Source organism: Lepisosteus oculatus, chromosome 9 (assembly GCF_040954835.1).
Source record: "Lepisosteus oculatus isolate fLepOcu1 chromosome 9, fLepOcu1.hap2, whole genome shotgun sequence".
Classification (NCBI taxonomy): Eukaryota; Metazoa; Chordata; class Actinopteri; order Semionotiformes; family Lepisosteidae; genus Lepisosteus; species Lepisosteus oculatus.
The window spans coordinates 37,068,747-37,090,728 of record NC_090704.1 but is presented as its reverse complement, the minus strand read 5'-3'; the positions used below and the strand labels follow the sequence as shown (position 1 = coordinate 37,090,728).

General features: G+C 35.3%; 1 protein-coding gene across 3 annotated transcripts in view; it reads left to right on the top strand.

The window, feature by feature from the left end:
- The window catches only part of gas7b (growth arrest-specific 7b), a 127,933-nt gene that overhangs the window by 72,906 nt on the left and 33,045 nt on the right, over positions 1-21,982 (top strand). For all 3 annotated transcript variants that reach the window (XM_006635109.3, XM_015356698.2, XM_015356697.2), the window contains exons 3-5: positions 4,668-4,745; positions 8,175-8,260; positions 9,908-9,961. In XM_006635109.3, coding sequence (XP_006635172.1) covers positions 4,668-4,745; positions 8,175-8,260; positions 9,908-9,961 — 218 coding nt within the window. The remainder of the gene's footprint in view (positions 1-4,667; positions 4,746-8,174; positions 8,261-9,907; positions 9,962-21,982) is intronic.

The window sequence follows — 21,982 nt, the reverse complement described above, 5'->3', positions numbered from 1 at the left end:
TTCAAAACCCCCAACTTGTATGTGATTTCTAACGATATACAGAATTTTGCTTTTGTGAAATGATGGTTTAACAGTATGAAGTATTAAGGTTATCAGTTTATGCACCCAGTGTTTCTTATCCAGTTTCTGGAATGTAAAACATTTATTTTTTAGAATTTCTGTAGTGTACACTAAGTTGCTATAGAATTAGACACTGATTTTTAATTCAGTATTGGATAAGCCTTCTATAATTATGTTGCATCCTTGTCACTTTTTTCTAATTCTAAATGCTTCAAAATATTTCCAAACATTTTAAACATAATCCTTGGTGACTGAAATATAAATGTTATACAAATTGTCCTTTCATATACTGTACAGTAGATGGAACATTTTCTATTTTGCATCTACATGAAAGAACATTTTTTTACCACCACAGATATACTTACAGTCCTTCTTTCTGATTGTGCCCAATTTCTGCACTTGTTTGATTTGGTTCCAAGAATCTCTGACATTAAATGCTGGAGTTTTTTTTTTTACTTCAGAATGTGGCTTTTTATTGTTTAAATGGTTTCTCTGCATATTTGATAAAATTACACTCATTCTTTATATGCGGGTACAGCATTCATTGAGTCTATAGTACTGCTTTTGTTTCTGAGCTGAACAAAAACTCAATGAGCAGTCTAATTTGCATATTTGCATTCTGTAAATATTTAAAAAATGGATATGTGCAGGTGCCAGTGTTTAGGATTTCATGCTGTGATTACTAGGGAAGAACAAAGATAGCCATTTGTTGGTTGCTGTTGTGAATTATTTTGTTGCATTTCAGTATAGGACAATTTATAGATCTCAGAAAACTGAGGACAAAGTATCTATGAGAAAGCCAGGTGAAGATAAGGTCAAGTGAAATGCTTTGATTAAAAAAAATCATATTTTCACTGGTGATAGATTGTACAGTATTTCACACCTCAGCCAAGCCCTTTTGACTTGGTACATCTTCAGTTCTTCGTTTTATCTTCATTTATGCTGAATAAAACCAAAGGGACTCTTGAGTTATGATTAACATTGATAACAGTGACATTGAAAGTTGCTTCTGTGAAATGATAGTTTAACAGTATTAAATATTAAGGTTACCAGTTTATGCACCCAGTGTTATATTAATCCTGGAATTAATCCTGGAATGTAAAACGTATAGTCTCAGAATCTGGCAATGCTGATATTTCTAGTTACACTGACCCAGAGTATGTCAAAACCTTGAACCATTTGCCAGTGACTAATTGCAAATTCAAAAATTCATATCAACTTCGTCTTGGATAAGCCTGTGTTAATCAGGAATATGCTATCACATGGTGTATCTTAGAAAGGTTACAACTAAGGGGAGTCCTTAAGGGTCCCTCTTGAATGTATGGTTGGTAGTAACTTATTTATTTGAGAATCAATAACATAGGATTGATCCTCGCCAGGCTTTTCCCTGCTTCAAAAATATAGCTGAGTAACTCAGAATCCTGGGCCACAACATTTTGGAAGAGTGTTCCTGTTTTATTAATATACATTTTGCAGCTGTCTGGTTTGAAACTCTGATCTATTGTAGGCCTTTATAAGCTTTGATATACTGTACTTTAGCTTCAGAAATCAGACTCAACAATGGCTTTTCTTGCATGGATATGAGGTAAAAATTCCAAGGCAGTGGGTATTAAGGGAGTTGTGACATTAAGTTAAACTGCCACCTACACTGATCACAGGCTTTCTGTATTTCATGTGTCACAATATGTTTTGACAACACTGTTTTTCCATATAATTACAAATAAACAACTTTGCGCAAAACAAACATTTACTTGACCACTAATCTTGTAACTTTATATATATATAACATTACTTTATTAACCCTTTACAATTTCTTGCATTAGGAATTATCTTTTCGCATATTACCCATATTAATTGTCATATTTGCAAAAAGCCTGGGAGACCATCATAAATTCAGAGCTTTACTCTGTTACTCTGTTACATGTGAAATAATTATAATAATTAATAATAATAATTGCTTACACTTATATAGCGCTTTTCTGGACACTCCACTCAAAGCGCTTTACAGGTAATGGGGACTCCCCTCCACCACCACCAATGTGCAGCATCCACCTGGATGATGCGACGGCAGCCATAGTGCGCCAGAACGCTCACCACACATCAGCTATTAGTGGGGAGGAGAGCAGAGTAATGTAGCCAATTCACAGAGGGGGATTATTAAGAGGCCATGATTAGTAAGGGCCAATTGGAAATTTGGCCAGGACACCGGGGTACACCCCTACTCTTTTCGAGAAGAGCCCTGGGATTTTTAATGACCACAGAGAGTCAGGACCTCGGTTTTACGTCTCATCCGAAGGACGGCGCCTGTTTACAGTATAGTGTCCCCATCACTATACTGGGGTATGAGGACCCACATGGACCACAGGGTGAGCGCCCCCTGCTGGCCCCACTAACACCTCTTCCAGCAGCAACCTTAGTGTTTCCCAGGAGGTCTCCCATCCAGGTACTGACCAGGCTCACACCTGCTTAGCTTCAGTGGGTTGCCAGTTGTGAGTTGCAGGGTGATATGGCTGCTGGCGAAATACTTTGTAATTTCTGAAACATGCACTGAAAAGTATGTACAGCATAAAGAAGGTGCTATCTGAAATAGCTTAAATATAGATACACTGCTTACTTTGTGCAAATCCAGTATAGATGTACAATAGATCTTTTGAAAGTAAATGTAAATAATTCATCCTTTTATTAATGACTAAATGAGAACTCACATGAAGTGTTTATGATATGGTGAAGTGTTGAAGAAAGATCTATTAAAATAATAAAAAAAACTTGGAAAAGATTACAGCATAGCAGAAAACAAGGAACATCTGCTGCCTATTCCACTTCTCATCTGTTAGTAAAATCTCGCCAAGGATGTTCAGTCTGCTTCACTTTCATGGGAGATTCACTAGAAAAAATATGGTGAAAATTCTTAATAGAAGGATGTGTGATTATTGGCATAAAAATTTTAATATAAGTTTGTGTCACAGACATTTTAGTGGGAAACATTAGTCTTTAGTGAAGATTTTTTTTTATCTTAAGTAAAAATAAAGCATGCAGAAATGCCATCTTTTGTACACAAATACAATTGGATAATTGCATTTCATTCCAGAAATCTATAAACAATGAATCAAGCTCTCTTTGGAATGTTATTTGGCATTCGGTTCCCAAGATTTTGTTCATCTATGTATAAGGAGAATGCTAAAAATGTAATAAAATATGCAAAATCGACATTTTGCATATTAATGATTTATAGGTGGTTTTCTAATTTAGAGGGCTGTTCCATGATTGACCTCATTCTAGAGTCTGTTAAAACACGAGTGTAAGTGTATTCACATTCACAAAGAAGCATGTTTTCTTGTTCTGCAAGAATTAACAATAAAGATTTATGATTTATGACACTTGAATAAAGTTTTTTAAATTCTGAAAATAATTCAAATGAATAATTCATAACAGCAGTTGATCCATCCAGCAAAACACAGTAAAAGGGATACTTGATAGAAGGAGATTTAAAACTGAAACAATTATAGCAATTTTTGTAGTAGTGTAATGAATATATGGAGTACAGTGTCCTCTAATTCATTGGGGTCTTTCAAGTAACCAATTAGATACTCTGTCAGGGTGACTTTAATTACTGTATGCGGGGTAGCTGTGATTGCCCAGTGTTATTGTTCTCAGTTTAGACAGTTATTAAATACAGCTGTAAAAATAGTACAACTGTGTTATTACTATTATTATTGTTATTATGCCCCCTTTCATACCAAATGTTTTTTTCCAGCTGCTGCTTAAGTCCTTGAATATGTTTTAAAATATCTAATTAATGTAATGATTTAAACAGCTTGCCTTTCACATCTGAATGCAATGTTCATTTCTGTCTACCATTGAAACCCCATTGTGAATAGAGGAAAGAAAAAAGAACTCAAGGGTAGCACACCAATTAACTGCCTTTCAAGGCCCTTTCCAGCTTCACAGAATACTTTCTATTCTTTTCAGAAATCAATGTCATGTAAGTGGGTGTTATACCTCTTGCAATTTAATGTAAAGGTTCAGAGCACTCTGCTTGTATGTGCATTATTTATCAGAAAAATAGTGCAAGAGACTAACCTTTCTCAGCTACTGCAGCATATTATAAAAAAAACAAGGAAAATAATAATCTCTTCATAGTAGTCTCTAAGCAAATATGCACCCCTTCAGTCATGGAACCTTAGACACACAATATTAAGTGCTTAGATGCTGTAAAAAATGAAACTTTAGTTTTTTCTACATTGGTCAAGCTTGGCTATCTTGGAATATTAATTGTATTGTGACAAGTTTACTCAGAGATGCAGTATCGATAATGTTAATGAACAGCTTCCCCTGTACTTTATATTATCTATCTCAGACTTTGACTTTGACCTTAAAAACAAAACCAAGAGAGAGTTTTTCCTTGAAGGGCTGATTTTGTTTGCTGTTTCTATATGTTTGACCTATTTTTCCTTTTTTCTTAAATCTTTTGCTGGGAGCCGGGTTCTGGTCTTCTGACAAGAGGACAGGAGCTTGGATTTAATCTTGTGTTCATCCTTCGTGCTGCTTTTCCATCATTCACATTTCAATGGTGAGAACGTGTTTAATTGTTCTCTTTAATCTTGCAGAAACTACATGGGAACGACCATCCAGCACTCCTGGCACTCCAAAAAGCCCACTGTCACAGAAGAACTCTGTACCTGCAGGTATGACCAAGTATGGCTGTGTACGTAATCATTTTAGGCAGGTATGGCTGTGTACTTAATCATTTTATTTACTTGTTCCTCTGCTTTTTGAACTCAGAATATCTATGCCTATGGAAAAGGATTCAGTAAAAGAAAGATTCATTAAAAGAAGTTATGTTGTCAAATACCATCACTTCAACACAGCCCTCTTCCTCTGATTAACCTAGTGTGTAGATTTTTGTAAAGCAGTGGCCCCCACATTGGTACTGGAGTCCTTTGTCACTCAGAATATTTAAGCGTTATCAGGATTAGTACAATTCAGTGTAATGAAATCCAGAAGATCCCTTAGCCGTTTTCCAAGGGCTTTCTTGACAGATTCTTGAGTTTATCTAAAACCATAAAAAGTACAATTCTGAGGAGGCCATTCCGTCTATCTAGCCTGTTTCATTGGTAGAGGTTTAGGAGTGCATTCAGCCAGTAAAAATGTGGCTCCTGTTGGTTAGACTTAAATATATTTTCTTCTAGAGTCCCAGGGAAAAAATTGTGTTGTTTTGATCATGTTTCCCTGTTACTATAACTTTTTTATTGAAGGAGAAGATTATTTTCATGTCCAGTCTCAAATCCTTGGAAACATTCCTTACTGAGGAAAAAAAGGCATTAGGAGTGTCCAAGGCATCAGCACATAGCCCATTGCAGGATAACCACTATGACTTCACATATTCAGTGGTCTATGATGAGAATAGCTATTCTTCAGCAGTGTGACAGTGTCTCAGAGGGAGGAGATTCTTGGTGTGTCCTTCTTTGAAGGTCTCAGATGAGGGCAGATTGGTTGAACTGATAATGTTCCTGCTTCTGGGCTCTTTTCCCCCATGACAGCATAGCTGGGAATTCCACACAGACAGTGGGATTTCCTGCTTCTTATTTTAGCCAGTTGAATACTGTTTAAAACATATATCTGTAAAGGGAGTATATTTTGTTCTGTCCTAAATCTATTTTTGTAGCTTTATAGTAGTATAAATGAAAAATCTGTGACCTCCAATGAACAAAAAATTTTAGTTTCCTGTATATGTTGGACCTCTGTTTTGGAAGTTCTCTTTGAGATACATTTTCAGATCTTTATGAATTGATGTCCATGTAAAGACACAAAAGGTGACTCATTGGAGTATAATGTACATTTCCATTTCTCCCTCCATGGCTACTGTGCCGTTCAGTGTACCGTGATGGTAATAAATCACTGTTTCATTTTTTTTCATTTCTTTGACAGTTTTTATAATCATGGACTTAACATAAAGTATATCCTTACACTGCGAACTACTGAATTTATATTTCTGCTGTTTATTTTTATCATGGAATACCTTTATAAAAAAAAGGTACCCCCACCTTTCGTCTACTTCTGACATAGAATGTCCACCAGCATTTCTTAGTATTCAAAACCAGTTATTCTCTCTTTTCAAATGAACTAGGGGTGAGATTTGGCTGGTAGACGAGAGTTATTATGATGGCTGCCAACTTGCTTTATTTGAAAAGATAATGGGATTTATCATTACCCTGATATTGCTATGCATGCTACTCTCCATCCAGGATCTTGAAAAAGAAATTAGATGGTATCCCATGGGAATTCTGGCATGCAAAAAGAGGACTGCTGCAGAAATATGTTGAAGTTCTCTGTAAAGTCAGAGCAGATAGTGTTATTTATTCATTTTTACTTCATATGTCTCCAATAAAATAAAAACTGAAAATGTACTTTAGAGATCATCAGTTCTCATTTCAGCTCACAGAGAAGATGGAAGACGGTAAATATTCTTTACAGTGGGAAAACATTAGCATCTGAAATATTTTTAATGATAAAATAATAAGGGAAGACACAGATAGCACATTTTTAATAACAATAGGGGAGGAATTGCAACAGAACTAATCACTCTAGAAAATATGCAGTGTATATTATTAATATCCAAGTACTAAAACAGAAAATATTTGATTCCATTTTCCAGTGTCGTTTTGGTAAATTGGTGGTAAAGAAAACTAGTTTTCTCTAACTAAAGATTGACCAAACTGAATTTTGAAGATTTGATTTCATGTCTCCAAAAAATAATAATCAGAAAACTAATTTCTAAATCAGAGTTCCAAACACACTGCCACTATTGTTGCTTCATTATCATCATCATTGTTAATTTTATTACTGTTAGAAGCATAGTCAGTGATGTTGGATATTTTTTAACTGTTTTAGAACGGAATGAAGCAACTCTTAAATGCACTTTTGGTAGGTTGTAGTTATAAAAAAATGCATCTTTACTGATTTCCTTGTGTTTAAATAATTGTATTCTACATCCATTCATGAGGCAAAGGAACCTTTAAAGGTAAATTGGCAGACTCAGTGCTTCACATTAATTTTGCTGATTTATTATGCGTCTAATTTACTAACGTATTTTTGTAATACACAATGAATACTGTATGTGCAAAAATGAAAAACATTTTGGGAAGCGTTCATATGGAAATGCATACTGAATGGATGACCCTGATTACTTGGATGTTTTGAATCTTATGCTGAATATGATATAAATATTTATAACTTTTGATATTGAAATGTGTGCCAGTGAAAACTCAACAGCTTTCATTTTCATTTTTGCCTAGGGATTTCTCCATAGGAAAATTATTTTTAAAATAATTTTAAAAGGCCTTTTTAAAAGGCCTAAATTATCCAAATAAGCTAAGAGTTTACAGTGCTTACTTAATGCAATAATATGATGCTAAGCTTTCTAAGAGTGTGGCTATCTCGAACAGCTAAAGATTTTTCCAAGTCCAGTTCAAGAAAAATATATTTTTCTTAACTTTCCTTCAGGCCTTGTTTGAATGTAGGGCGGTGATTAGTATTGCTGCCTTGCAGTGCTGGGACTACTGGTTCAATTCTGGAACACATAAGAGATTATGCATGTAAGAAACAAAGTACTAGAAACTAGATTTAAATACTATATATAAAGTATATGCAATAATGAGCAATAACACACTCAAGCATTAAAAATTTAGATGGCTGGAAATAACTTGTCAATGTTAATACCACCCTCCCTAATTGAAAATGCCTTTCTCTAGTAACACATTTTTATGATGATTCTGTTGGTCTGCAACCTTTACTCATTATAACTGGTTGGTTAAGAGTTGGGATTATGGCAACACGTCTTATTCAACCGTGCTTCAAGAATAAAAAAAACGTTTATCACATGGCACACTGGGTCAGATACTAAGCATAATATTTAAGTTTTGTTTGCTCAAGCTGTGATGCCAAAGAGCATTGGTCATTACAGCAATACTACCTCTCTCTAGCTTCCCACTGAGGCTTATATGCCATTTTAGGTTTCCTATTTATACTTTTCAGCAGCTTCCATTACAGAGTGGCCATCCCAAGCCCCTGCCATTTATCTTTTCAGTGTTCTTTTCATTTTTTATCCTTTGCAGTTAATGGATACCACACAACGGGAAGTCCCATCCACCAGTTAGATCAGCCACATGTGTCATTAAGGAAAGGCAGCAGTGACCAACAGGTAGGATGATCAAAGTGCTTAATGAGGAACATTCTGCTACTATTCATGTGGCAGAGTGTTCTAGGTGCTTTGCTTCTATTTCAAAAGAGTAAACTACAATGTACTTTAATGCTGTCCTAAATACTATATACTGCTGCTTTCTGTCTACTGTATGTAATATTTTGTTGTACTTTTAGCTTCCTAAAAAACTACTGAAGTGTATTTACTGTAACTGCATCTATAAGCACAATTTGGTTCTTTCCATTTTGTTTTCTTTTTTTAAAGTTGTTTAAGTAGTTGTCTGCTATATATATAACGGCATGCATTCACGATAATTAATAGCCTTATACAGTATATTTATACCTCATACCTTTTGTTAAGTCACTGACATTGACATAAAGTGGCAATAAAATGCAAATCTCATTTTGTTTCTCTTACAAATCAAGCACACTATAGGAAAGATTAAAATCTGGCATCCTTTTTGTCTATCATAGTTAAAAGATATTTTAACATGATTCTGGATTATGTGGTATTAGCACTACTCTGTCTTGATGGCAGTGTTTAGAACGTTTTCATCACTGATGTTCCAATTTAAACTAAAGTGATCTCCACTGTATAAGGTCAGTTCTACTGATTATGTAGTTGACCTTTAAATAAAAAGGCATGTTGTTTTGTCTTTTTCTTCATTTTTACCATCTCTCATTTTCTCATCTACTGTTTAGTTCAGGGCCTTTACCAAGGAAAATTTCAGGGCTGTTTCTTCTTTGTTACTATGTACTAGTATACTATGTTCCATTGCAGAACTGCCTGCCAATTACATTTAAAATGAAATGTGAGGAGCTCTGGCTTCCATTTACTGTATATAGAGAATTATATCAAAACAAGGTAATATGAAGTATAAGAGCAGTTTATTACAAGATTAGCATTACTGTATATTTATTTTCAAACCTTTTTCATCACTATAATTACAGTTAAATAAGTTAGTTAACTGATATAATGCTTGTAATTCAGGCAACATTTGATTCTGAATTACCATGGATCACATGCACAGCACTCCAAACAGGCTCTAGAGTAATGTCACCATTAAAGGTGAAAGATAATAACATGCCTGGAGCTGTCCTTGGAGATAAACCCCCACCCGATTTGGGAAGCAAATCATATGATGTAACCGAGGAGCTGTTTTCAAGAGATTTGCTATCCTTTGCAAAAGCAGACAAATGCATTCTCTTCCAGTGCTCTATCTTGGTTTCAAATCATAATTAATGTAGGAGTAATCACAGGCAGTTACATACACAGAACCCTGCCTAGATTGCTTAGGTTTTCCTTTTTTTTCCAGAGGGAAAGGAGGTGTGGTAAATGCCGTGGAGATAAATCCTTCTTGCCTAATACAGCCCATGTATTGCTTCAGTGGGCACAGTATGGATGCCTGGGGATGCAGAAGGCTTCTCTGCCACTGTTTTGCTTTTGATTACCTAAGGACATGGTGACAGCTTAACTGAAGTCAACCTTATCACACGACTACAACTGAACCTGACTGAGCTACAGAGACATTGCTGCTGAGAATAAACAACAGCAGCAGCAACAACAGCACCCATCACTCCCTACAACGTACTAAAAATGTCTGATACAGAGGGCAGCTTTGACGATGCCTCTTGTCTCTCTTCACAGAGCCCGGGGTCCATTTCGCCCACAAGGAAACAGAACAAGGAAACCACAATCACCGTGAGTACCGAAAACTAACACTCAAGCGAAAACTGCTGTGTCAAAGCATACAAGAAAACTATTAAAGTGACCAGCATGTTCTCCTGGACAAGACTGGGAATTTTTGTATCCATTTAGTTCTCATCAGGTTGATAAGATGAACATAAAACAGTAACCAGGTGAACAGGAATGTGATAAATGAAGCATTGGCAGGTTGTACTGGCTTTTATACTGCTTTTATTTTTTTGTTTCACACCCTGCTTTTCAAATCAACAGTAACAGGACAGATAATTGTGAATTGTCAGTGTGTTTGGCTTTCACTTGTGCTTTTCAGCCTGCTTTGTTATGGTGCTTCTCTCCGATTCAGTAGTATGGTCTCTCAGTGAACAGATTGCAGGAAAAGACACTAGATATTACATACTGTAACTGCATTAAATAATACAACAATGATTTTGTAATAATAATTACAAAAAATTATCAACAATGTTACAGTTTTTAACAGGGAATTAGTAAATTGTGAATATACCAATTGTTTATATGATTTAGAAACTGTGATATTAACATAACAATAAGGACCTTTGGCATGTGACATGATTTGCTTTCTTGAAATCTGTGTGCATGTTCTTGCTTCCAAGGCACATCTCTTAAAAGTAAGTCAGATTTTTCACTACTACTGTGAGATCAGAGACCTTGGCTAAGGTAATGAGGGAAGACACAGTATTCATAGTTTCCATGGTAACAAAGCAATAGTATTGATTAATGGCTATTGAACAAAGACAAAAATCCAGAAGCTGTTCTTGGAAATATTGTGCCAAACTGGAAAATATTATTGCAGTGATGAATATTTCAGAGAGAAAAATGAAGTTATCTCAGAGGGAAGAATATTACTAAACCAGTATTATTTCTTTGTTAGTAAAAATAGCTGCTTTAGAATGATATACAATCCAGTACAGATGATTTTAAATACCTGGGGTGCAGACATCAAAATGAAAAAGCCCTTATTTTTTCTGAATTCCTGATTTAAGCAAGAGTCATATTTCATAGGTTACTAAACATAGGCTAAGAAGTTATGTTGTCAGTGTTTATTGGTATTGGTATTGGCTGTTTTTGCATTTTGCACTTTGTTAGATAGTCAAGGCAGGCAGTGGTGTCTGATTATATTCTTTCAGTTATTTTATCTATCCCTCAATTTGGAATACTTAGTATTCAATTTATCCTTCACTTCAAAACCCATCTCCACTCTTTGTACCTTGGGGGATAAATATGCATGTATTGTATGTGTGAACCTGGACTCCAAGTATCGAGGCTTTGAGGCAACCTGAGAAGAGACTTACAGTACGAAATAACCAAACAGATGCCTGGCCAAAACTACAGTCACTTGTGTTTGGCAGTCCATCACATCCAACTCTGGAAGTTTACATTTGGTTTTGATCTCCTCACACCCATTTCCTGCTAGGAGTTAATCACAACTACTGTAGCATAGAGTCTTGAAAATCGCTTGAAATCTCTTGAAATCACTGACTTCCAGGTTTAAAAACCTTATGCAGTATATGCAAACCTCAAATCAAAACATAGGTGCTTTCTTAATTCACCATTCCTGATCCTCAGTTTTCTTTAACCTTCATTGTATATGTGGTGAAAGGAACACAAAGACAATTTTCAGTCAATAGAGGACATGACAGTGTTTGAATAAACTATTCTCTCATTTAAGGTAAATTGACTGTGAACATAGATTAAATGAAGACAATGAATCAATATTTTGAAACAGTAGAAAACTTGATACCTTTGATGATTATGTTTACAGATTCCAAAAGAGGAAGGGCATTCTCTCTTAAGAGTTTGTTAATGTTTCAGAAAAATCTGGTATCTATTCTTTTAAGAATTTCATAATTGGGCAATAGTTTATAGTACAATAAGTGGCTGTACATGTTTAATTAATGGGGATTAGGGTTGTTTATTTATATTCCACACAAAACAGTGTGACATAAAGTGCTTTTCATAATAACTTGTTATTTTCTTTTTACCTCATATGTAATCACTTTAAAAACTGATATTTTAAAGTGTTACCAAAAATACTTATATTTGGCACATCTCTCATCTCAAATCAGGTACAGCTGAAAACATTTAATCAAGTTTGATCAGTGCCAAATTTAAAGTTACATACATTTGCAGATACAAAGGTACTTTAAACCTCCTTTTCAGATATGAAACCTAAGGTACACTTGTACAGGGATTCATAATTAATGAATGAATTATTATGTCGCTGGAAAGTCAACTATCTTATTCTTACTATAAACCATTACAACTCTGTTGTGAATATTCTAAAAATAATCTTGACCAGTGAAAACATTAGGACATGCTGTCAATACTCATTTTTACAATGCTGCTCAGAACTGTGCCTTTGAGATTGCATGCAGCAAAGGTCTTATAAAGAATCTAGTGCAGTTAATAATAATGAGGCTTTTTTAACTTTTAAACAGACATCCTATTGTAAAACATTTTGGAGTGTTTGTCACCCTTGTATTTATTAGGTGCATTTTTAGTTTTGATGGAAGCAGCAATTACATTGCATAACACAGAATGTTTACTATTGTTTGGAACAAATGAGCAAACAATGTGATTTATTTCTTTGTGATATAGATCACAATAGATCATACAGTGTCTATATTCATATCAAGTCCTCAGTCTGCAATCCAGCCTTTTAACATACATCTTTATAATTCATAAATGGTTTTATACCTTGAAGAAGGGCTGGTTTAATCCAATAAAGGCTTGAGGTGACCCAACTATCCTTTCTTCATAGTTCTTAATGATTTATTTAAAACTACTGTATTCTAGCCAGAAGCTGATTAGCCCTGGTCTGCAGTGTTATTTATCAGAACACAGTCTAGTTAAAAGCTGTATCTTCGTAACTTTCTCTGTCTAAAGCCTAACTACTAGCAGGGAATGAGGTTAAAACACAATTATACAATATATATATATTGTAAGCAAAACATAACTGGTTTTCACCTCAAAATATTTAATTTCAGTAACAGAAGTTGCCTCAGTTTTCTGTATATTGCATAAGGTTGTCTGACCTGTCAAGAATCTCTTAAAGGTAAACAGGGGTTTTCAAAGCCTTTTGCTCCAAAGCAGAATATAATTTTCTGAATTTGTGCAATTGCAAAGATGACAATCACATGTGAGATAAAAGAGGAGTGAAAAGCAAAATAGTATGTTGTTTTCTTATTGTGTGATACATATCACACCTTATTTTTATAGAGAAGAGAACAAAGTGCTTTGAGTGAGTTCCTATGTTTGAATAAATTACACTGCTCATCGAACCAGAATGTAACTAAATATAAAATAAGTAATATGGCATAGTAATATGAGTAATAGAAGTAATTAGGTAGATGCATATTTCAGTAGTAATAATTAATTATAATGACTACATGTACTGTATATATATAACCCTATATATATATATCCCTAACCCTAACCCTATCACTGTCATCAACAGCACATCAGTATTTTAAAGAGACAAAGGATATCTTTATTGTTAATGGTATTTGAATACTAATCTTGAATTTGTTTATTTCTCTTTTCATTTTTGTTTTAAACTTAATTGCAATTTGCCCATCATATGAAAAATATAAGACAGTTGAACTATATATCACTGAGTTGAATAAACTATAGGGATTTTTATATAGCTACTAGGAATTTATTCAGAGAAACTACAGTGTGGAGAATACTTCATTCACGTATTCATTCATTCTTAATACTGGTTATTCAATACACAATTGATGAGGCAGTGTTTTTTTAAACAATTTTCTGATGATGATATATTCATATAAAATTATATTAATATAAAAAAGAGTAATATATTTTTGTACATGTATTACTAGCTGTAATGTTGAATTAATATACTGTATGAATCACTTCTGTAGAATTTAAATGCCAATAAATGCATTTAACATTTGACAAAACTATTCATCTTTTTAGCAAGTGTTTAGCATAATATAGACACAATGGTTGGTGTTGACTTTTTTTCAATTACAATTGTATTATATTGTATTATAACTGTCTCATTATTATCCTTTTGGTTTTGCAGTCTTTTATAAAAGAGGTACACACTCATCAGAAGGTTAAAATTGATTTTTACTGGGTTTTGTGATACAAAGAGTTGTGAAGAACATTTGGCATTGGTTATTTTACGTGAGAGTGAGCCTTGAATAAAATTCAGGTCCCTTTTCTATTCTCAAAAAATTAATTTATCAGTATGATTCGGCTATCCATATTGGTTTGTTTTTTAAGAATTAATAGAGTCCGCTAAGCTTGGAAAGAGCAAAGTATTGGTTACACTGCCTTTGTTAAGAACAAAGATCATTTATCCTTCAGAAACATTTAGTAGAATTTAATATTTTGCTAGGCAAAAAATACGTCACAATAATATTAGTGTGTAAAAGTACGTACACATGAACATTTTGAAAGGAATGTGTCACATTACATGCTGGAAACCCAGCAAGCATATTTATCATACGGACAAGGTACAAATTAGATTTTGCAACAGATATAATTTGTTGCCTAGCAACCAGAGCTTGTTGCCCAATGCGTCTGCAGGTCTCCTAGCGTGACAGTCTATGGATATTACTGTAAGTGAACAGGGCAGCTCAGCACAGCTATATTTTAGAAGAGGCAGTTTTCTAAACAAAAATAGTAGTTTCTCTCATTCATTTTCTTGTAAAAAAGTTATCAAAATTAATAATCAGAGAGATTAAATATATGAAGAGGGCATTATTATTTTTTTAAAAGCTGAAGTTAAAGATTTTGTTAAAGTAAACTGTTTATCTCTAAAGGTGAATAGAAAACATACTGTACCTGAACACAGAGATACTATGCAGTGGTAATGTTAAGGAAACAGATCACTGAATAATGCAATTATTTTCAAAGATGCAGACCTCTGTGTGACCACAACTGTGACAATGATGTTACAAAGCCTCTGTATACAAAATTATACTGTTGTTTTCCTTGTACAATAGTGAATCAGAGACCATCAAAGTAAAAGATGGACTTGTAAATTACCGTTGCATGTTTAGGGGATGAAGGTGACACTTGTACCAGTCTCTTGGCTTTAAAATCAAATGGAGTTGGTTGCACACTGACTATTGGGACACATAGGCTTCACTGACTTTGTATTGAGAGTGGTTTGCAATTGTCTAAAGATAATCTAGTGCATTGTCTCTTAAATATTTATTGTCAGGTTTGTCATATATCTTCCAGGATTAGCTCCTGAAGATTTATACCCACCATCAATGTCTCTTTTGTGTAACCAGAGTTGACTAATGACACTCTTAAACTTCTCAGACTAGCTACAGCACATGTGTACTACAGTACTTTACACTCTTCAGTTTATCAGATTTACTACCCTTCTTCAGGGTAAGCTTAAGTGACCATTTCTTACGTTTTAATGATGATTTCCAGTGACAGAAGTGTGTTCTATTATAAATATTAGTTATATAATATTACACTGAGCAACAAAAGATAATACTCTCAGTTAAGTGTAGGTCTCTGAGCATGTTGTAAATACTGATGATTATAGTTCAGGTGGGTAGCTGCGTCAGCATGCGTAGACTGCAAAGGAACAAGTAATAGGTTTATTCCATGCTGAAAAAAAGAAGAAAGAGAACACAATGTTTCGGCCGTGGAGCCTTCTTCAGGTGTGAGAGAGACAGGGCAGTAGGCAAAGGTAAAGTAGCGGGAGAACAAAGGTTGGGAGGGAGGAGGAGTGAGAGGTGGGAGCAGGGGACAGAAAGAGAGGCCAATCAAGAGGTGTGAAGCCAGAATGGGTGCAGAGAGGTGTGAAATGAAACTTCCAATGAATGGAGAAAATTTAAAAGAACAGTAATCTGTCGTTAAGGGAAGGGAGAATGTGTGATCCTAGCTGCAGAATAATTTTAGTTTCGGTGGTCTTTCTGATGTATGAGTTCGGAAAACCGTCTTTGAGAACACAGACGGAGAGATTAGAGTGGTCGTGGCCATCAGAGGTGAAATGAGAAACAATGGGCTTGGAGAGATCTTTAATCTTCACAGCCCTGACGTGTTCTCTGAAGCAGTCTCCGAGTCTCCTTCTTGTTTCTCCAATGTAGATGGCTGGGCATTTACTGCAAGAGATACAGTAAATAAGGTTGCTGGAGGTACAAGATGCTGTCTGGGTGATCCGGAATTGTCCTGAGGGGCCTTGAATGAGTGTGGTGGTGGCTGTGTACTTGCAGGTGATACAGCGAGCTCTGTTGCAAGGGAAAGTGCCTGGTGTGGATGGTTGTTGAGGGCGGTCAAGGGAGCTGTGAACAAGGAGGTTACGCAGATTAGGTGGTCGGCGGTATGAGATGATAGGGCAATCAGAAAAGAGGGCCCCAATGGAGGGATCATCCTGTAGGATGGAAAAGTTCTGGTTAATGGTCCTGGGGATAGGAAGTGTGTTAGGGTAGTAAGGAAGCACCAAAGGAATGAGGTTGTTACGGCGGGAGTTCCTGATCGGGTTGATGGTCCGGGGGGTGTTTTTGGCTCGGGCAAGGGTCCTGTCAATCACACTGCTGGAGTATCCTCTGCTAATGAAAAATGAGTACATTTCGAGGGCTTGGTTCTCGAAGTCGATGTCGTCGCTGCATAGTCGTCATAACCTAAAGAACTGTGAAAAAGGAAGAGAGTTTTTAGTGTGGTTGGGGTGAAATGAGCAGTACAGGAGGTAGCTGTGTGAATCCGTGGGTTTGTAATAAACTGAAGTGGACAGTCGGGGGTAGTTGATAGACAAGTGGATGTCTAGAAACGGAAGAGTGGTGGAAGATATGTTAACCATATATTTGAGGGACGGGTGGAAGTTGGTGAAATGGCGCAGGAAGAATTCAAGCTGATCGTTGGAGCATGTGGGGGCACCGACGCAGTCATCAATATATCGTTTGTAGAGGTCAGGGACATAGCCAGTGTAGGAGGCGAAGAAGCGTTCTTCTACCCAGCCGACAAAAAGTTGGCATAGCTGGGTCCCATTCTGGTGCCCATGGCAACTGCACTGACCTGTTGGTAAAAAAGATTATTGAAAGAGAATGCGTTCAGTGTGAGGACCAATTCTGCAAGGCGTACCAGGGTGTGGGTGGGTGGATCAAGCACTGTGCGTTTGTCCAGCGTGTGCTTGAGGGCTGTAAGGCCGTCATTATGGGGAATGACGGTGTACAGAGATGTGATGTCCATGGTAAAAATGTGGCATTCGGTACCCTGAAATTGGAAATCATTGAAAAGTTGGAGCGCGTGGTTGGTGTCTTTGATGTATGAGGGAAGATCTGATGATTGTTTGCCATGTTCTGTACCTTCCATTAGTAATAATGCAATGAATTCAACCATGCATTAATTATTGTGAACTGGAAATTGTTAAAGAATGTAGATTAAGTTGCCAGAATGGAGAAAACTAGAATCTAGAATTATAATTTAAAGAAGTTAACTCCACAGAGTTACTGGGTTACAGAGTTACTGCTTTTGAATGTACTGTAGCAATCAGTACTTCAATAAAACAAGACATAGTAGGACTTAAAAAGTACCATGACAATACTGAGCTATTGTTCCAATATTTTTAGGAAAAGGACCAACATTGAAATGCTGTCAGAATTAAACCACATGATACAGTATCTCTAAGAAAGCAGGAATCACTTTCATGTCGGTCTTTTTGTTAAAAGTTACATAAACCACTGCTTGGCATGGCAGAATTGTTCCAATAATTCTGCACCTTTTTTGTCTTCTTATTCCACAATGTTCTATAATGAGCTTCCTGTGGTTGATGTCATATCTACTGATGCTTTGCTTTCATCTTCATATACACACACAGGAAAATATTTTTTTACAATTTATATTTTAAATGTGGTTTGTGTAGCTGTTGCACTGTTTTGCCAGTTACTTTTTAAGTGGTGCACAGCTCAGAAAAGGTCTCTTTCATAACCAATGTAAGAAGTACAGAACTGAATAAAAAAATAAAATACTGTATACAGTAAATATTTCTGAATATAAAATAATTGCTAAAATATAACAAATTGACAATGAGTGTTGATCTGGTTTAATATAAAATAATTACTATAATTTTTCAAATAAAAAATGACATTTTTAAAGCACATTTATAAGGGAGAATGAAATGATAAAACATAGAGATAAAATTTCCAAGGGCCTCTACAGTCAATACATACAGTATTCAGAAAAGCAGACAATGAATAAAGTGACTGGTTTCTTGTTTAGATATGAAAGGTTTAAATCTGCCAGCAGTAGTGAAATCTTATGACATTCCTGTACTGTACCACCTGTCTTTAGGTCTGATGTAGCATGGAACGATACTTTTGTGAAACAATCTTGCTGTTAGTGCTACCAAAATTTCCTGTCAGTTGAAAAAATTATTTCTAAAGACTATGCTTTGTGTTTTTCCGTTTTTCTGTTTTCATAAACAATCTTGCTCTTATACCTCAGTATAGTGTTTGATTTTGCTGCTGTTGAGTTAGAAAAAATCAATTTCCAAAGAAACATCAGATGTTATCATTCTGCTAATATTCATGATGAAGAAACAACAAAGCTAAAAAATAAAATCCTATGTGACATTTTGCTGCAGTTCGTTTAGACTGTTAATCTGCAGCTCAAGGTTATACAACATCATGTTTTACGAAAACAACAGCTTCACGGTAGGGAACAAAAGGGAAACACGTTTGACCTAATATGCAAATTGAAGATAATTCCCAAGATCTCTTAAATCACAATTATGCTTCACACATTGTGCAAAGAAAAAAAAATGTAAGCTGTATTAGTCAAAGAAGCAACATACATACGAGAGAAGTTGGCATTGGGGTAGAGTACGGTATAAGCAGATTTTTCACTCACACACAAATGAAATCATTTTCATAAAAAGGAGTTATGCCTCTGAAGAAACGCCCCCAAAATGGAAATCAACTGAGGTATCAGTGTCTGTATTGGCAGCTCAGAAAGCAATAAAACATGAGCTTTTTGTATTTCATTCATTACCTTCTGTGTATGAAGACCATTTACTATGGCTGTGAATTCTGCTATGGTCCCTACCTCAAGATGTTAGGTCATAAAAGTGTAAATTTCTTTGACTTAACTCATCTTTACATTTACTGTTTTTAATGGAGAACCCAATTCAGAAGATACAAACTTCAATAATGTGATCGTGATAAAGAAGGAATGTTCAGCGGTAAATTTGGTTTGACAGATGACAGCTTAGTCATACCGATGAGGTAGCCAGAAGGCGCCTGAATAAACCCAGTGATGTTTGCATTGACAGTGGCACTGGGGATGGTGGTGGAGTATTAGCATGACAAACGTAGAATGGTTAAAGGCTCCTAGTTGTCTAGTGATATCATGTGAGCTGATGATTTGATGGAATTGTGGTTTAATTATGAACTCTCAAAGTCAAATAAATTTCTACACTGATTGTAAGGAAGAAAAATTTCTTGAAATCTTTTCTTCAGCTTAATCTAACAAAAGAAAAAACAGAATGTCCAGACCTAAATTGCATTAATGCTCTTGGTTATTTTCTTAGAACCACCTGAAACTAAGCCAAGAACCACTAATGATCCGGGGAGCACTGTCCGGAAACCTTTTACCAACAATCTAGTGCTGCAAGAATATAAATGTAATTTCCAAGCTTCCCCAAAGCATGGCATACAATTCCATAAAGCAAGCATGAATGAAGGGCAAATGATGTAACTCAAAAAGTAATAACTCTGTAAAACCAAGCTTCCTTTAACCCTTCCTGCATCTAAGTGTTAAAGTACTGTACTTAATGTAAAATACAGTAAATAAAAATAAACTTAGTTACAAAATTATTTTTTTACTAATACAAATATACAGTATATTTGAAATTGGAATACAAGAAGCTCTCTATAGCATGTTGTATTCTGCTTAGTTTATTATTAAACCTTCATATACTTCATACAGGCAAGCATTACATAGAAAAACAAGTAGATAAATTTGCATTCCTGTGCATTGGCTCAATTTTTAGATGTAGTCCTGTTTGCCTTTATCAATTAGGCAGTAAATCTGTTGGCCAAATGGAAGCAGAACTATTTCCTCTCCAGCTGTGCAGGTTTTACAATATCTTACTATTTTCACAGCTTATATTTCAACTAGGCATCGGAGATTTCTTTGCGTCTTTCATCTTTGTGAAATTCCATCCATCTCGGTTAGTGCTTCACACCTACTGTATATGGACTTTATGAAAGCCACATTTGGTATGCATTTTGTCAAGTGTTTTCTCTAGCCTAGCAGAGGGAGGAAACAATATTAATAATAATGACAGAAAGATTATGGTTCTCATTATTTTTTTTTCTTTGTCTATTTTGCCCCCTGGAAATTAATGTCATAAGTATAAGAACTGGCACTCTCCATTATCAACAAATGGTTATTTTATAATGCATAATGTTAAACTATACAGTACTTGTTCGATGATGTCTTTCTGGTTTTAGCATTGAATAATTGGTAGTTTAAGGGAACTGCAGTAGCAGTTTCTCAGACCGAGTATTAAATCTCAGTAAAAAAATTAATGAATTGATGGTATTGCAAAATTTTACACCTTAAAAATTAAGTGCAAAATCGTGAACTTTGTGAAAATGCTGTATGGTTGCCATGTTGTTGCGAGCGGATGAGAGACTGCTGGTCTCGCCATGGGCTAGAGCAAGAGTTTACGCGAATTGTGACGTAACCAGCACTTTCTGCTCCATGCTCACTTGTCATTTCAGCTTGAATTCCAGCCATAAACCAGGCTTCTACTGTAGAAACTTCCAGAGATATTACAAAATGTCATCATTTTGTAATCACCCGGGTCATCATTCCGGCTGGAGATTGACTCTTTTTGTAGTGGGATGATAAGGATAAGCAAATAAGAAACATGGTCTCCTAACAACGTTAATTCTTTTTTGTCTTTTGGAACTCATGTAAATATTTTAAATATTTAAATAAATAATCCTCATTATAAGGCATTTGTCTGTTTAGAACATAGTGGTCATCCACAAAAAGGAGGATCAGATCAACAGAAATTCAAACTATTTCCTTTTCCAATGGATATTCAGTTAGCTATGAGATGATAATAAACATGGGCACTGATTTTGGTTCCATCGACAAGTTTCTTGACAAGGTTCTGCTAAATGTTCAATTGAGTGAGTCCAGGTTATACAGCGGACATTTCACCCAAGAAATGTTGAATGTGATCTGCATGCTGAGTTAACAAGTAAGATTTGTCAGCAGATTATTTGTCAGCAAAAGTCTCAAAGGTGATATGTTTAATTCAATTCAACTGCACTCATTCTAATCAGCTGTTCAGACGACGCCATGGACAATGGAACAGCAAGTCCTCCAAAAATATAATTAATTTCCTGCTAGCATTTTTCTTTTAGTTGTAATGTACCATAAAACAACCACTAAGGTGAATGATAGATTACTTTTGCAAAACTTAGAAATTAATATGAATGTATTTTAGTTGGTTGACATGTTGCTCTTTTTTTTGCAATACTTAAAGTCTCTAAAAAAAACTCACCTTGCTGTGTCAGTTTCATTAAAATATTTCAAATTAATATAGTAGCATTGCTTACAATGGTCCAATTGGGGCCGCTTTTGCGTCACCGTTTTGTTTTCGGTGTCTCATTTTGAAAGACAATGACGGCAATATTGCGGTATGCATACATTGAAACTTCGTCTGTTGTGTGACATAAATTGGACTATGTGAAGACGTTGTACACATTACTGTACACTAGTTGGGTTCATTGTAGTTCCATCTGCACTTATCATTGCCAATTATAATTATAATCCTACCCAAATAGTAGACTGCATTTATAATATTGTGCTGGTCACTTCATAAGGGAATGATATTATAATCATTCTAGGGCTGAAAGGAATAGCTTTTACTAGACCCAGCATTAGTCTACAGTAGGTTGTGTGTGGGGGATTCTCTACTGTGCCCATGTTAGACTTTTATAAAACATTGATAAAGTTCTCAAAATAATTCATTAAGTTTTTAATTTATAA